We start from the raw sequence: 16,519 nt of genomic DNA, 5'->3' as shown, positions 1-16,519 counted from the left end.
TCATCATAGGCACAGTTATCCCAGAAAAATGTACAACATAACAGTCTCTCTACATGAAAACACCTGTGCCTTCAATACAGTGCAGTTTTTTCCTATGTCAAATGAAGGTGGGAAGGCAAGAGTCTTCTAGTCCTTCTTTAGTTATATGCTAACTGACCTTGACTGACAAGAAAAAGAGGACTTATTGAAGGAATCTTCAATATAGGAAGCCTTATGATTTCTAGGCGAGTAAAAATAAATTACCCAGGACTGGCAACTGTTGGACCTGGCCTCCTGGCGTGGTCAACCCCCGATCCTCAGCACCCTGTGCGCACAGCCCTGCACCCTGAGCACCACTGGTCGGCCTGTCCCCGGTCCGCCCAGAGCTTTACGCACCACCCCCGCATGCTCTGACCCGGTGCCGAGTAGCCCGTTCCTGCATCCTTACACGGGGCCACCGGACACCATAATTGCCGCACAGGCCTCCCGGCCGCCATTTTCCCTTTCCGCGGTCCCTGGCTCTGCAGCCCCTGGCCGACCCAGGCCCCAGGGAAGCTTGGGCGGCAGACGCGCCCTGACCCGGCCGGGGGGTAGAGGACCCTCCAAGTACCCTAGACCAAAGACTTCAATGGCACCTCTGACCTCCTCCCGAGAGACTGGTTTCTCTCGCACCTCTGGCCTGCCCCTGGGGGCTGGTTTCGATCACACCTTTGGCTTCCCCGAGAGCTGGCTCCAGACCTTGATGGGCGTCTGGGAATCCCCGGACGCATCTTCCAAAGCATCAAAGAGCCAGCCGACGAGACACTCTGCCGACCCGCCCCCGGACCACGAGATCTCCTCCTGCGAGGGTCCGGACATCAAAGGGCCACTGGACTATATGAAGGCCCACCTCAGAACTAGCGGGCAGTTGTATCCTGGACAAGAAAGCCCTGCTGATCTGATCGCGGCTGACCTTGAGGAGAACTGAACTCTGTAACTACGAGCTCTGCTGACGCTGTCGCGGCTCATCCTCATGAAGAAGGAACTGGAACCTCGGAACCCTGCTGACCTAGTCGCGGCTCATCCTTGCTACGCTAAGGAACTTTGCCAAACACCTTGAGCCCTGCTGACGCCGTCGCGGCTCTTCAACAACGAACAGCTCCTCTGTTCCCTCCGGATCGAGCCCTGCTGACCTTGTCGCGGCTTGAGGAGTACCCTGGTCCAGCTGGACCCTCGACGCTACCAACGCAGGCTGACTTGAACCGAAGTGAGTAGAGCCGCCAGTGCGACCCCCATCTTCCGAAACCCCCCGGCTCGAGGATTGAGAGCTGTGCGCAGGGTACGCTACGTACTGGCCTACTATTGAGACTGTCCCGCCTCCCTATTCCGTCCCTCGGAGACTTTGCGATCCCTCGATCGCTTGTAAATATTGATCTCTTTTTGTGTGATAAAGAACGTGCTTACTAAAGATCCACGGTGTAGTGTCCGTTCCTAGGTGTGGTGTGAGCGCAGTGTGTACGATCATAGATTCCGAGGCCTCCCAGGCGGGGACCTCCCGATAAGACTCGGCAGTAATTGTGGGAGAGGAGGATCACGGGGTGGTCGGGAGAGCACATTCTGACCCCTCGGGTCGCCCCTTCCAACAGCAACACCAATGAGACCCAATTGGAAGAACAGGCAGGAGGAATGAGGAAGACACACATGGAGAAGAGAGAGGGTCAGAAGAGATGAATGATGAGCCAGTGGTTGGATAAAGAGGGTGACACAGCAAAGAGGGTGATATGGGAGAGAGTACCGAGAAGGAAGGTGAGGGGGGAAAAAAGCACAAACAAAGGAAAGCAGGATGGCTTCGAGGAAGGAGCAAGAGGGAAGCTGGTGGGAGAAAAAAGAGTGAGACACAGGAAAGAGGAAGGGGAAGAAGGAAGCCAGCAAAAGCAGACAAGTGACTAAAGCAGAAGGGGAGGGTAGAGAATTGAAGAGTTATGTCAAATAGTCCCACATATAGTCCAATGCAAGCACTCTACTGGAGACGGAAACATACATCCAAAGGCTCAACAACAGGCGAGAGAGAAGTAGTCCTGTGGGCTGAGTCAAGAGCTGATTCATAAAGTGCCAAGTCAATGGCAAAAAGAGACGGGTCAGAAATAAACCAACGTTTAAAATGGGCAGACCAAAAGTGCGCTCTAAAGAAACTTGAGAGACCTGTTTGACTGCTTTACTGTGAAAACACAGACCTACAAATACCTTGCCATAAACCCCCATCTCTAACAAAATCTAATGGTTCTCGCTTTACCTTATACAACACTGTGCTGACACTATGTAAACTTGGTGGAGGACACTATACAAAATTAGAGGACTACAATTAAGGGCCATATGTATCAAGCCAAATTGCGATCACAAATGCTGAAATTCGCAGAATTTTAGCATTTGCAATCGCAATTTAGCAGTGTGCAATGCATCACACAAAAACCTACTCGCAAAATAAGGAATCGCAAAATTTGCGATTCCTTATTTTGCAATTGCATTTAATGAATCACAAACTGCGATTCCTTAAATGCAATGTAGGAAGTACCCAAGTTGTGTGATTGTGGCTTAAGGAATCGCAAATTACCACCAACTTCAAGTTGGTGGTAATTTGCAATTTCTTTGAAAAATAACCATTTTAACATTTTTCAAAGTGCCATGTGGTGCACATAAATGCCCTTAGGGCATGTACGTGCACCACATCTGCACCCATGCTTATTTCAGGGGTGCAACAGGGAGTCCTTTTGACACCCTTGCATCCGTGAAATTGCATTCGCAATTTGCGAGTACCTCATGGGTATTCGCAAATTGCGAATGTCTCCGTATTCATAGGCCCATAGGAATGAATGGGGAGGTATTCCTTATTTGCGTTTCGCAATTAAGGAATATGTAGGATTCACAAAAGTTTTGCAAATCCTACATACATTGCGTTTTGCCTAAAAGGAAAAACACTTTCCTTTTACATACATCATAAAACATACACCCTTGCTACTGCCCTACACGTCTAAATAGACTAGTTCTCATTAATAAAAACATATTACCACAAGGGATCAGGACTAGTCCCTAATTCCTCTCTCTCTTCTTGATAAATAATATATTCATATAAAACTTATATTTGCATACTTGCTACCCTACTAAATACAAAACGAATATCAGATTTAAAAAAAATCTGAAGAAGTCCCAACTGTTAGGAATGAAACAGCAAAGCTAGCGGTTTCCCCCATATTTGTATTTTTTCTGTGGCATTTTGTTATTTACACTGGTTGGTATACTTTAGCATTCCTATAGGATGGGGCATGTATTATACTCCTCTCTAAAGTGAATTCAGCGTACACTTGTACACTTTTGTGGTCTGCATACCAATACAACAGATGGTTGTCGCTTTAAGATCCCACTAGTCGAATGTTAGACTGCCAAATTGATGGCTATTGTTTAATCCTTTCAAAGCTCTTACAGGCAGCTACTAATATACTACTGTCGTGACCGGATCTAATTAATGATGCTCATATTTTACATCATTAAACATCTGTTTTTTAACACGACGACTAGCAGCACATCTTAATGATAACAGGAGCAGGATGCCTTCTTAGTTTACCAATAATAAAGTGTTTAGAAAATGAGTACATATGTCTGTATGTGAAATGGTATTAAACCAACAAGAATGGCCAAAATGTAATTTGCTAATAAGATCACTTAGAGACCCTCTTCCCCTTTCTCCGAAATTCCTCCCACACTTTCTCTTTGCTCGTCCTTCAAAGCTGCTTTCACTCTTATTTTACTGTCAAGTTCTGTCCCACCTCTGCTTTACTCATATTTGGACCATCTGCTCCTTTACTGGTCCCTGCATATATATCCCTTTTCTTTTCTTTCCTCCCTCCTACTTTCTCCTCTCTTCATTTTTTCCTCTTTTCCTCTCATTTACCTCCCCTTCTTTACCTTAAAATCTCTTCTCTCTCTTCCATCCTTCTACCACCTCTACGTCCTTTCTCCATCTTGCCTTACCCTCTCTTGACCACACATCTATTTCTAGGACCTCTGCCTCTTCCTTATTCCTCTTTTCCTTACTTCCCACTCTGTCTCTTAATCGTCCCCACAAATATCTCCATCTCCCTCCATATCTCTCCATGTTTCGCTTTCCTTCCTGTGCTCCTCGCTCCCCTTAAATCTCTACCTCTGAATCTATCAGCTTTCTATTTAGGGGTAGCTGAAGAGAGCTTTATCAGTAAGATGTATTTATTTTAAGAGTGCAAGGACAACCTTATAAGGAAAATCGTCTGGATTAGCCAGTGCACCTAATCAGTAATATTTATTTGTTTTAGGAGCGCAAAGAAAACCTTCAAAGGAAAACAGACTTCTCTTGTTTATCAAGTGCACCTAATCAGTAATATTTATTTGTTTTAAGAGTGCAAGGAAAACCTGATAAGGAAAATCAACTCAACATGTTTATCCGGTGCACCATGATTATAGCCTTTTGAAACAAAAAAAGTCAGTGGGAGGGACAAATTCAGTCAGAAAACCTCTACATATCCAAGAGAGGTGTTTATTCCACATAACTATAGGACAGGTAGGAACAACCTAACCACATAAACCAGTGAGTCCCTTTTTGTGGCTAACCAGTTGCACACCTCCCGATGCAATGCCCCAAAGATCAATAATCCAGAACTGCACCACCCAAAATGTTGTAAGGATGTGGTAAACATGTGATTATTTATTATTCTTTACAATCTCCTTCATGAAATACAGCCAAATAGCCAAAGTGTTTCACCAATATACCAAGGGCTTCCTCGGGGCTTATCATCTAATGCTGACTGAAGGGCTGGACCCACCTGCCTTCATCCCAGGCTACACAGAGTGACTCCAAGGGTAAGTTAGCTGTCCTCCAGTATGAACTACAGGGACACGCAAAGCTACCAGAGACCTGGACTGCAACTGGACCTACCTGCTGGCCTCTGCTGCATTGTGTCTTGATCCCTAAGAGGTGCCCCCAGGTCCTGGACCCTTGGCTGGCATCAGTTAGAGCTCATCCACTAGAAAAGGGCCAAAGTCCTATGGTTTGGGGTCTTCCCGACACCCAACCTGCTCTTGGTGTCAAAAGCCTCCTCCTTGAGGCCTTCTCCAACACAAATGGGACTATTCGCACCAAATTTGAGAAGGTAACTCTTCAGCAGGACTTACCTGGTCCCTGTACCTGGCCTGAACTTGTGACTTTCCCCCAGTCTAAATGAGACAAGATAATTGCCAGAAGAGCTTTCTGCTTCTTGTGCTATTTTCACCTAAATATTTAGAATTCTATATCTCTGGGTCTACAGATTGGAATTTTGTTGTTCAGGTATCATTTTACTTATTAAAATGTACTCTACGTTTCTAAATTGGTTTCAGATTTTTCTTGTTTTGTGTTTTCACTTTATTTGTGTGTTGCATAAATACTGTCCACATTGCCTCTAAGTTAAGCCTGGCAGATCTTGTGTCAAGTGATCAGAGGTTTAAGCACAAGTTTATTTAGTGACTTTTGTGGTTTACCCTGACAAGAATTGTGGTTGTTGCCAGACTCAGCTTTGCACCTAACTCAAACAATAACCCAACTTCTTACACTCTCTCTCATTGTAAAAGAAGGGACCTTGCGGAATATTGGAACTTCATTCGAAGTTAACATGGATTGGAAATGTTGGCACTGTGCCACAAGGTACAATGCTATCCTGATGTGAGGTGTAGTGTAGTAGTAAGCCTTGAGAAACCAAAGCAAGAGCCCTCCTGAGGCATAATGTCACTGGCCTTGCTGCAAACTACTTGCCCTGTTGCATTACAAGTATAGCAATGCTGCTGAGATGTCCTTCATGTTCTCGTTAAAATTATAACAATCAATCAATCATATCATTTGTAAATCGACCTACTCACCCGTGAGGGTCTCAAGGCGCTGGGGTGGGGAATGCTGCTACTACTGTTCGAAAAGCCATGTCTTGAGGAGTTTTCTGAAGGTCAGCAGGTCTTGGGTCAGCAGTAAGTGGATGGGGAGGGTGTTCCAGGTCTTGGCGGCAAGGTGGAAGAACGATCTGCCGCCGGAGGTTGCTCTTCAGAAGCGGGGGACTGCGGCGAGGGCGAGGTCGGCGGAGCAGAGCAGGTTGGTGGGGGTCTAGAAGCAGAGCCGTCTGTTGTGGTACGTTGGTCCGGTGTTGTGGAGTGCCTTGTCTGCGTGGGTGAGGAGCTTGAAGGTTATCTTCTTGTTGACCATGAGTCAGTGCAGGTCTCTCAGGTGGAGTGTGATGTGGCTGCGGCGAGGGATGTCGAAGATCAGACGTGCAGAGGCGTTCTGGATGTGTTGGAGCGATCTCAGGAGTTTGGCCGAGGCTCCTGCGTAGAGGGCGTTTCCATAGTCCACTTGCTGCTGACGAGGGCCTGGGTGACCGTTCTTCTCGTTTCAGTGGGGATCCACTTGTAGATCCTGCGGAGCATGCGGAGGGTGTTGAAGACCTACTGAGAACTACTGGTTGGCAACAACCTATATTTCCACCGTAACCCCTTTAAAAACATACTTAATACCAGAAACAGACAGTTCCGAGAATTAATTTCCGTTCTTACAACTTATGAGGGTACAGTGTGACAGCAAAGTATTGGTATATTTCATGTTTTTGAGTGAGGGTGAGAATGAAATACTTCCTTTTGAGCAGGTCACATGAAATCAATACATTTTAAATCTCATAGCAGCATTAATAAACCCCATGTGTGATTTATGTTGCAGGAAGAACAACATAATTCAAATATTTATATAAAAGCAGAACTAATACTTACCGCAACTGCCCACCAATGATGCAGCAGACATGCTGCATACGCAAGAATTAACACACTGAAGCGAAATACCGACAGCAGCTGCATTTGAAAAAGAACATTAAAGCACATTAAACAAGTATGTAATACTTTAAACTGCTCAGATGTTTGATCAAATTAATAAATACATTACCACATTACCCTTAACAATAGTAGTGACCAAACCAAACAGAACCAAACAACTCGAAATGAATCAAACACAAATTCCTTTAAATTCGAGTAGTGCCCCATGTTTATTGAAAGAGTGAGCAAGTTATTTAGTGCAGTATGCAATATGGACAAAATCAAATCTTGGAGATAGAAATCAGGACAAACTGACGTATTTTGGACTCACCATGTAAAATAGCATTTCACTGTAGGAGCGCTTAATTTCTCTTAAAAAATGTACTTTTGCTAACCTGTCCTTGCAATTTAGTGCCAATTAGTGGTGTTTCCCTAGGGTTGGTATATTATCTCACCTTATTAAAATGCTGGCTGTTGGGGTGGAGATGCCCCCCTGAATGGCTCGGTAGAGTGTGCAACCCTGTTCCCTTGTAAAAGGTCATTAGAAGTTTTTAGCTTTTTGTCTCAGAAACACTATAATCACATGTTTGTACCTTCTGGGTACTGGTATGAAAACCAAAGTTAGGCGCAGTGGCCTGTATGGATAGACCAAGTGTACTTCTCTTTTGTGAGATGAAATAAAGTAATCTCAGATTAAATGGCAGTGGTAGCAGAAAATGATTAATGTTTCTTATTTTCACAAAGAAAGAGTACGAAGTTCCTTGGTGAAACGATGAATCACTTCAAAAGTGTCATCACTAGAATAGGATATGAAAAATTAATTACAGGAGGTCAAGGAGGGGAATTCCGCCTTTCGGAACTAGGGCTCTCACACACCCAGCAAGCTAGGTGTCATGCTTCATCATTTGAGCCTGCTCCTCGTCGGACCGGTGCTGCAATGCCTGACGGGCACCCTTATAGGGGCTCTTTGTCGGAGATCTTCTGTTCCTTGAACTTCGTACTCCTTTCTTTGTGAAAATATGTCCAGGGCCTGTACGTTGGACCTATCAAAGCCCAAAATAATTGTCCCCTCTATTTGTCAAAATAATGTTTCTTATTGCCTTACAGCCTCTCATGTTTTAAAAAAAGGACAGCTAGTTCTTTTCAAATGATATTCCATATGAAGCAAGGCTAGCACAGGTATATTCCCCACCTAAAGTGAGGCAGAATGGGAATTGTTTATGCATGTTGTGCTTTACAGTGTGCAAGCAAGAATCCATTTTGGGCCTCCTGTATGTGTATGCCTGACAAAATGAAGGTTGAGGATGAGCCTTTTGGACACAACTGTGATTTGTTGGAGAAGCAGAAAACATTCCTAGTTCCTTTCAAGTGCTACAGGCTCATATATATGGAGGCTGGAGCACAGAACCCCCATGCACAGAGTAGGCACACCACCTGCCATGGCAGTAATCTTCACAGTGGCCCCTTCCTACATACTGGAACGCCAACTTCACTCTGTGCATGGGCTACGACCCAATCGGCATGGCAGTGATGCCAACCATGGGTAACTTCACAGCAGACCCCCCGGCATATGGGGTAGCTAACTTGAACCTGCATGAGGGCGACAATTCGGTCAGTGCAACAACTGTCTTTTCACACCTAGCTACAGGGGGTCCACACCCCAGAATAACCACTGTACCATGCTCCCTGCAACACTCTCCTCTCCCTCACATGGTCTTGGCAAGCAGAGGTGCTCCAGGGGCAGGTGATCTTGGATTTCCCTCACCCAGCTGGGAGAGTGGCAGGCCTCAGTCCCCAGCCCTGGTCCAGGCAGAAGTCTTGCAGAGCTTCTCCATCTTCCACTACCCGAGAGTGACTGCTTGAGCTCCACTTCTTATAGTCCATTTCCAGACACCAAATGTGTCAGTCAGTCAATCAACTTTATTTTGACTCAAACGACCCATAAAAGAACACACTACAAAAATTTAAAACAAGATAAATGCAGATCACAATGCAAAATGTATGGAATGAATTACAATCTTTATAATACAGTTGCTGATAGTAAAGTGCCATCTAGTAAAGAAGAGACCAAGGAAACAAAAACCTCCAAATTGTCCGTAAAAGAGGATACATAAGAGAACTGCAAAGTTGCCCAGGGTGTCTTGACGGCTAATATTCAAATATGCATATCAATCAGAGTTATTTAGATCTATATAAATCCGTAATAATAAAAACCCGCCGCTTGGGCAAAAACTTGTTAAGAAAAAAAAGGACAGCACCGAGTAAAAGACCTCAGGAATAAGAATCAGTCATAAAAGGCATTATAAAGAAAAAATAGTCAATACTCAAAGTGCAAGTGCGATGTTCATAAAAGATTAAAATAATGCAATTAACAAAAAAACTTTTTAGCTCAGAGATTTCCTGATTTTTAAGGCCCCACAGATAAAACTAATGATAGCAAGACAGTCTAATGCTGACTCTAGGCATAAAAGGCGAGACAAACAACTATTGTGAGTTCTGACTCTAAAGGACTGCAAGATGGGTCGTAAAAAGGGCCTTTTAGGTTGGATGTGAAAAGCCACAAAAAAACAGGAAGTGGGAGAGTGTTTGTTCTGAGATGCCATCACAGGGACAGGGTGGTAAACTGCAGAACCATGATCCCTGTTGGGGGTGCGCAACTAGGAAATGGACCAAGCCTAGCCTAAAACGGGTAAGATCGACCCATGTGATTTAGGGTCTGAGTCTTCTGAAGTTTATGCTGGGGTCAGCTTCCTTTTGAAGTGCCCCCTCTTCTGCCTTACCCTTCCTCCAGAAAGCAGTCTGTCACAGCAGGAACAACTCCAAATCTGATAGTCCCACAACAGAGGCCATAGGAGTGACTAGAAGTTCACCTGGTATGTCAAGCAGTGATATTTGCATTGTAAGATTAACCCAGGGTTATAACCCACCTGCGCTGAGCAGGTGGCATATGGAAGCAGGGAATCTACGCAGGGGAGAGCGGTGTTGAGGGTGTTAGAAGACCGGGGAGACTAGTGCCAGGCAGAAGGGTCGTAAGAGGGGACGAACAGTGGACAAACTGTACTTGTGCCTACTGGCACTGCCCAACCTTCTTGCAATTTTATCTACTGCATTTTGTTGCCGATAAAATCGAACTGTTGCTCCTACAAAATCCAGATGCAGGTGCGAGAAGACTAGCTGTGATCAGACAGAGTGGTGTACCACCCATGGATACCACTCCACGAACTATTAATCAGGGCCCATGTAGCAAAACATGCACAGCCCAACTAAAAAACGTTTTCCATGCGAGTGACTTCTTTAAGCATAACTCACTTATGAATGCCAATAGGACATTCTGAGGTGACACGTGCAGAAGTTACTCACAGTATGCGGACCTTAAGAATTTGTAATTGCCACCTGCATGTCTAAATGTGAGTGACCGCATAAGATTCACAATGATATAAGGAAGAGTAATGCAAATGAGGTGAAAACTTAAAACAGTCATAACTTCTGGGGCATTCACAGACATTTGTAATATCTTTCCCGCACATACCTGCACATTTTTACTTCCATGTCCTAGATCCAGATGTAAAAGCTACTGAAAGGTGGAAAGCTTCATCCTCAAACTTTATTTTTAGAAGGTAGGAGGAGCAAGGGAACACATATGCCATATATTCTAGGATGTAATACTTTCTTTGTTAATCAGGCTTTAAAGTACAGGTCCGCGTTGGATAGACCTACGTTAAACAACATTTTCTTTTACAGAGTGACAGTGCAGGAAAGGAGTTTTATTATAGACCTGGGTGAACCTGTCAAATAAGGCTTCACTAAAACATGTAACTGGGATTGAACAGTAAATCACAAATTCCATTAAAATATACAATGATTTTTTCCTTAGTGGGGTGTTGATTTAGAGTGGAGGGGTTCATGAGTATTCATCTAGCCAGCACGTGTTTCACCATATTGTGGCATGCAAGCAAAGTACTTCATCAAGGCAGTAGGATTGTGATAATTCTATATACACTATATATTCTGATAACACTTTCTATATTATAGTGAAAGTGTGGACTGATGTTAAGTAAAAGGAGAAAGAAAGAACCAAATTGCAGGTGGAAAAGGAAAATCCGTATAATACGGTTGTTTGAAATAATGGAAGATGTGCAAAAGAAGCAGAGAGAGTAAAAGAAGTAAATGGATTGGGTATGGTAGAATGTAAGAGAGAAACTCATTTGCCATCAAAGAAGTAGTTGATGGTAACTACATTCTGAAATGGTAGAATATAAAATAAATAGAAACAGTTGAAAAAAAGATTCCTTGATAGATACAATAAGGAACATCTGCATACTTTAAATCTAAGATGGTCATTAAGATGCACTAAAGTCAAGTGACAATGGAGGAAGTGTCTGTGGAGTAAAAGGAGAGTGGCGAAGGTGAGATAAGGAGAGCATGATAGAGAAGGAAGAATGATTGATGTATTCTCGGTAAAGGAAGAAGAAACTTCTGAAGAGCTGATACAAAGGACAACGTCTGGAAGAAAAACAAGCATTAATGAAATATGAAGGCTATGCCACGTAATCTTCTCAGCTTTTATATTCTTATTTTTATGGTACAGGTTTAATATTACGCGATTTTGCATTTGTTTTCAACCTTTGCTACTCTATCTATATTTTAAGTAGTTACGTGTAATTATGTTTTTCTTTCTGAATAAAGGGAAAACGCATGGTGTATACAGAAGTTGAATACAAAATTCAGAAAGAAGTGCTTTGTGATACCCCCGCCTACCTTGATCTATGAGTGGCAGTTGCTGTCGGATGAAGTTAAGAGCGTCTGTCTGCTAAGTTTCACCGCCAACAAAATATTGTCCAAGTTCCGAAGAAACCACTTTAATTGCTTACCCCATATGAGCAGCAACAAAGAGAACCACCCCATTGGTAAGCAATACCGACGTAACCTCACTTGTCCCTGCCCCACAGTTATCTGCTCCATTTCTGTTAGGAAACTTACACTTCACTAAATTAATGCATAATATATTATTTATGAGGGCTATAGGTAGTCATAATTTAATGAAATTATAAGGACAGCAGCCTAAATGACATCCTTTTGACAGCCCCTCATTTACAAATTGATCTAAAGAGTCTCTACAACACAAATGGTTTGTAGAATGTGAGAAAATGCACCTTTTGGCATGGTCATCCTCATGTTTTGAGGACTGATGTTGCTGTTTTTTTTTAATCTGTGCACTGGGATACTGCTGTTTAGCTCCCAGTGTATGTGCTTTGATCCTTCAAACATGGTAAAATTGACTAATTCCCAATAGGCATCTTTAACTTTCCAGTAACTCCAAACGATATGGTGCAGGAAAATAAACCAATAGCATAGGCAATTACATGTCATCTATGTACTTTAGCATCTACTATGCCATTCACTAGGCAGAGAAGGAAAACATATATGCCTTTAGACCAACATGAGTAGCGAGAAACCTGTACCTTTTAAACCTGTGGCCAAAACTGTCAACTTAAACCTTTTTCACACAATGAATCCTAATTTTAAACATGAAATAAGTCACCCCTATGTAGGCCTTGATCCTACTAGATATTTTCACTGTTTATGGCAGAAGTTGACTGAAGTGCAAAAAGTGTAATTAAAATACTGTTTTTCCGAACTTGGGTTTGGTATAGGCTATAGCAATGACTTAATTTTGGACCGGAGGCTCGGATAATGCTCATTGTATTAACTCAGCAACCTTAACAAAACAAGTAAAAAGACTACAAATCATAGGAGTCTTTGCAACAACTCAACAAGACAACCATAGAGTAAGTCCCATATATTCAACATCAAGAAGTACTTTGCCGTTGTTTGCTGCTCAGTAGCCAGATAAGTGCTTTTCCTTAATGTCTTGGAAACTGTTTATTGTTCTACCCTGTATGCCTTATTTGAACATTAATTCTGTGACCTTTGTACTGCTATCACACATGTTGGGCTGCCCTGCTTAAAACGCGCTTTCCCTGGTACGAAACGGCATGTTTTCTGCTGGGGGCGTGCACGACAGAAGAGTTCAAGGTGCGGCTGGGGCCTAATGGGATTGACTACAGGGTGGGTCAAGTAACGCCTTTGCAGAGCTCTCCACCGCTCCTTCTCTACATGCCTCGCTATCTAGAGCGAGATGCACAGTCCAACTGCAGTGTTGGGGGAGGCGCACAGCATACGTGCGGCCTTCCGAAGGATTCCTGGTATTCCTTTGAGCTCAATGAGATGAGTGAGAGCCTGAAAATGGAGGGCGCGCGTCTGTTCCTGAAAGGAAGACGCACGTCCCTCTGTGGCATTCTTGCATTACGCAAATTCTTTGGTGCGCGTCTCGTGTCTCTTTCCCCTTCCTCTGTCAGTGAAGGGCAAACAGTGTATCGAGCGCACAAGATGACACGAGTTCGGCATATCTTGCCTCAATTGTTTCTTTTTTTCGCCTGATAAGCAGTTTCGCCTGTGGAGCTTTTTCGCCTTAAGGTTCGTTGTATTTAAAGGGCCGGTCTAAAGTTTATCTGAGTAGAGCCAACAAGCATTGGCTAATCCAAATTTGCCTGGGCCAGCTAGGGAGTCGTATACATCGTTTTTCCACAGTATTCCTGACTATTTACTTCTATCTTCACCAGTTGGACCACGGCAGATGCTTTTGCTGACTACTGGGAGTCTGTCGAGGAGAAGCAGATCAGTTTCACAATTCATGAGGAGCTCGTGAATGCCATAGACACATTCCTGGAGAGGGTGGTCTCTTCGGCTCTGGAACCTGAGTCAAAGAATCATTAAACTCACAGTGAGACACAGTTTATTACCAGCGGCTGGGAAAGGCCTGAGGCTTGAGCCTCCTAATAGCAATCGGACGGCCTTAAAGGGTAAAAAGAAGACCAGACCGAATGCCAATGTTAGAGACTCATTTACCTCCTCTGACGCCTTTAAGAGGATTCGCTAGGCTTTCCTGAAAAGGCACCTGGATGCTCTGATGGGTTGGAAGATTAGAGGGGTCGTTGGGAAGTCACAGGCCTTTTGACACAGGCTGCCTCCCTCATAAGAAAGGCATGGGCAGATTCTACTGTCAAGAGATATAGTTCGGCATGGAGGAGATGGTCACGCTGGTATATACTAAGGGATCTTGATCCCATGGGGGCATATGTAGAGCATATCATCAATTTCTTGTCTGAGTTGGTGGACAAGGGATTGGCATTTCACACTATCAATGCAAGCAGAGCGGCAATTTCTGAGGGTAATATGCCTCTTCATCCACCCATTGAGATGTTAATGTAGTACTCGGAATGCTGCACTCATGGCAGGATAATCAATATTTGTCTCGTGAGGAACTAACAGGCAAGTTAGCAATCCTGTTATGCCTCATTTCTTATAAAAAAAAAGAAGAGTTTCTGAGGTTCATGCCCTAGATATTACAACACGTATGTTTACGCCGGAAGGGCTGTCATTCACTGTTTCAGGACGTACTAAAACCAATACTAGGGTGGTTCATTATCCTGCTTTCCCTGGTCATGCAAAATTGTGTGTGGCCCAGTGCCTGACAGCATATCAAACTATGACTGAGGAATATAAGCTGCCTGTGATGATTTCTCTCAATAAGCCTTTCAAGCCGGTCCCACCTGCGTCTATCGCCTGTTGGATGAGATGGGTCCTGCAAGAAGCAGGTATTGATATGTCCTCCTTCTGGCCCACTCCACTAGAGGAGCTATGCCTTTAAAGGCCTTCTCCCTGGAGACCTGCTTGGAGGATATTCTCAGAGCCACCAATTGGTCTGCCGATTCTATTTTTAAAATAACTTTTATTTTAAATCCATCTCTAGCATAGCTTCGTTGGTTATCAACCAGCTATTAACTAGCATAATCTGAGCCTCCGGTGCCAACACCGAATATACACTTTTCCAGCTATCATGAAGGAAAATTTCAATTCTATTAAGGCGAGGATTATCCCTCCCAACTCGGTAAGCTCTAATACCCTGCCTGTATCCTAAGAAGCCTTCGGTGTTGGATAAATATGTTTATCAGTGTTGTCACCGCAAGGGTTTGACAAAGGTTCTCCTACAATGTTTTTGTTCTGAAGTATGCCTATTGCTATGATTAGCTTTAAGCTTTTCGACTTCATGGATATCTTAATTTTTGCCAATGTTTGCCGATATTAATGACTGGTTTAAGACATAATTTATGGTTTGGGGAATTTAACCTCTTTATCTTATTTTTCCTAAGGATCAGATCAGAAGCAAGAATTCTGAAAGAAAACTGAGCTCAGGCTGTTTCGCTCAAAGAAAGAGGAAGTGCATGGAAGGGATTTTCCCTGATGTTGGATATACGGGACTTACTCCATGGTTATCTACGGAAAATGTATATTCAACAGCTGTTTTAATATTAAAATCTAATTCAATTGTGAGGTTGGATTTTTGATAAACATGCAAGAATAATAACTTTAAAAAGTTACATACAACAAAATTAATTTTCAACTTAAACAAATTGCAGTCGCACTGAAGTTAGAACGCAAATGTAATGTAAATACATGGACTCAAAGCTCCTAGACATAGATGTAAATAGCCATTGCGCATCAGTGCATGCACAAAAACGTCTTTACAACCTGTGAACTAAAGGATACTTACAAAAATATCAAAAAACGAATAGTAGTAGTTGTAGTGGAGGACTTCATTTTCCAAGCTCTTTGCAATCCCTCCGTTCACCTATGGAATAAAGCCATTGAGTTACAACAACATTCATATCTACACACAATGATTACAATTATTAAATTCACTAAAGCACAAATATATACATCTCTGCTGAAAATAAACTGCTGGAAAACACAATCACAGAACTGTATACCAAATTACAACAACAATAAAAAGTAGGTTTTTACACTTATCGCAGGAGCATGCAACACTTCAGACAAAAAGGGCACAACAGGGTTGCATAATTTCATAAATACTAATATTTTTACGTGGCTCTGAAAAACCAAAGATTGCAAAAGACTGGTTGATTTGTCTAGTTTCTCCCTTCAACTGTTGTGGACTGTTGTTTTGGAAACTTGGGAAGCTGTCAGGTTTTAGCTCCCAAACCCGGCCACCTCGCCTGGCATCATGTCTGTTTTCCAGGCCGAGATAGTGAGGCTCCTCTAGGAAGTCTTAAAAGCTAGATTGGAGGTAAGACTTGTGCTTGAGTTTGGCAGCGGATTGTACTTGTTGTTGGACATACTGAAGAAATTATGTAAGAGTTTCCAGTAAATGGTTAATCGAACTAAAATAACTAAGTACTAGAAATAAGGCTTCTGTAGATTAAAAAAGTCTTTTAAATGCTTTGAGGGATTGATTAGAAAACCAGATCAAATGGCATAATTAATATGCATTTTTGGTAGCAAGGATGTTAGCATGGAAGATGTGTAGGTAATGCGCCACATATTGCTGTATTCTGGAATGCATAAATGTTTTTCAAATACATGTAAAGTTGCACAATCTGAAAAGCTTAATAAAAAAGAGTGAGTTCAGGGAGAGTTCTCTGCCTTTTATACCTGTGACTCGTCCTTTTTAAGTGTGGCCCACAAGACAGCCTAAGCTGTCCGTTGGCTAAAACCCATACTGTCGGCTCAGAGTGAGCTTAGAGCCTGCTCGTTGCTTACCACTGGTTGGTTTTTAATGTCACTCTCATTTTCTTGCATTTTATACTTTATCTTGTGTGGGCTTTCCTTCCTCTTCTTGTATTTGTCCCTT

At 43.1% G+C, this 16,519-nt stretch overlaps 1 protein-coding gene across 4 annotated transcripts in view; it reads right to left on the bottom strand.

The window, feature by feature from the left end:
- Positions 1-16,519, bottom strand: part of STARD3NL (STARD3 N-terminal like) — a 210,175-nt gene that overhangs the window by 111,689 nt on the left and 81,967 nt on the right. For all 4 annotated transcript variants that reach the window (XM_086964844.1, XM_086964845.1, XM_086964846.1 and 1 more), the window contains exons 3-4: positions 15,422-15,499; positions 6,769-6,846 (exon numbers count right to left, since the gene is read on the bottom strand). In XM_086964844.1, the coding sequence (XP_086820970.1) occupies positions 6,769-6,846; positions 15,422-15,499 (156 nt within the window). The remainder of the gene's footprint in view (positions 1-6,768; positions 6,847-15,421; positions 15,500-16,519) is intronic.

Source organism: Lissotriton vulgaris, chromosome 4_1 (assembly GCF_964263255.1).
Source record: "Lissotriton vulgaris chromosome 4_1, aLisVul1.2, whole genome shotgun sequence".
NCBI classification, from domain to species: domain Eukaryota; kingdom Metazoa; phylum Chordata; class Amphibia; order Caudata; family Salamandridae; genus Lissotriton; species Lissotriton vulgaris.
Note: the sequence above shows the minus strand (reverse complement) of the source record. Positions and strands in the feature narration are given on the sequence as shown.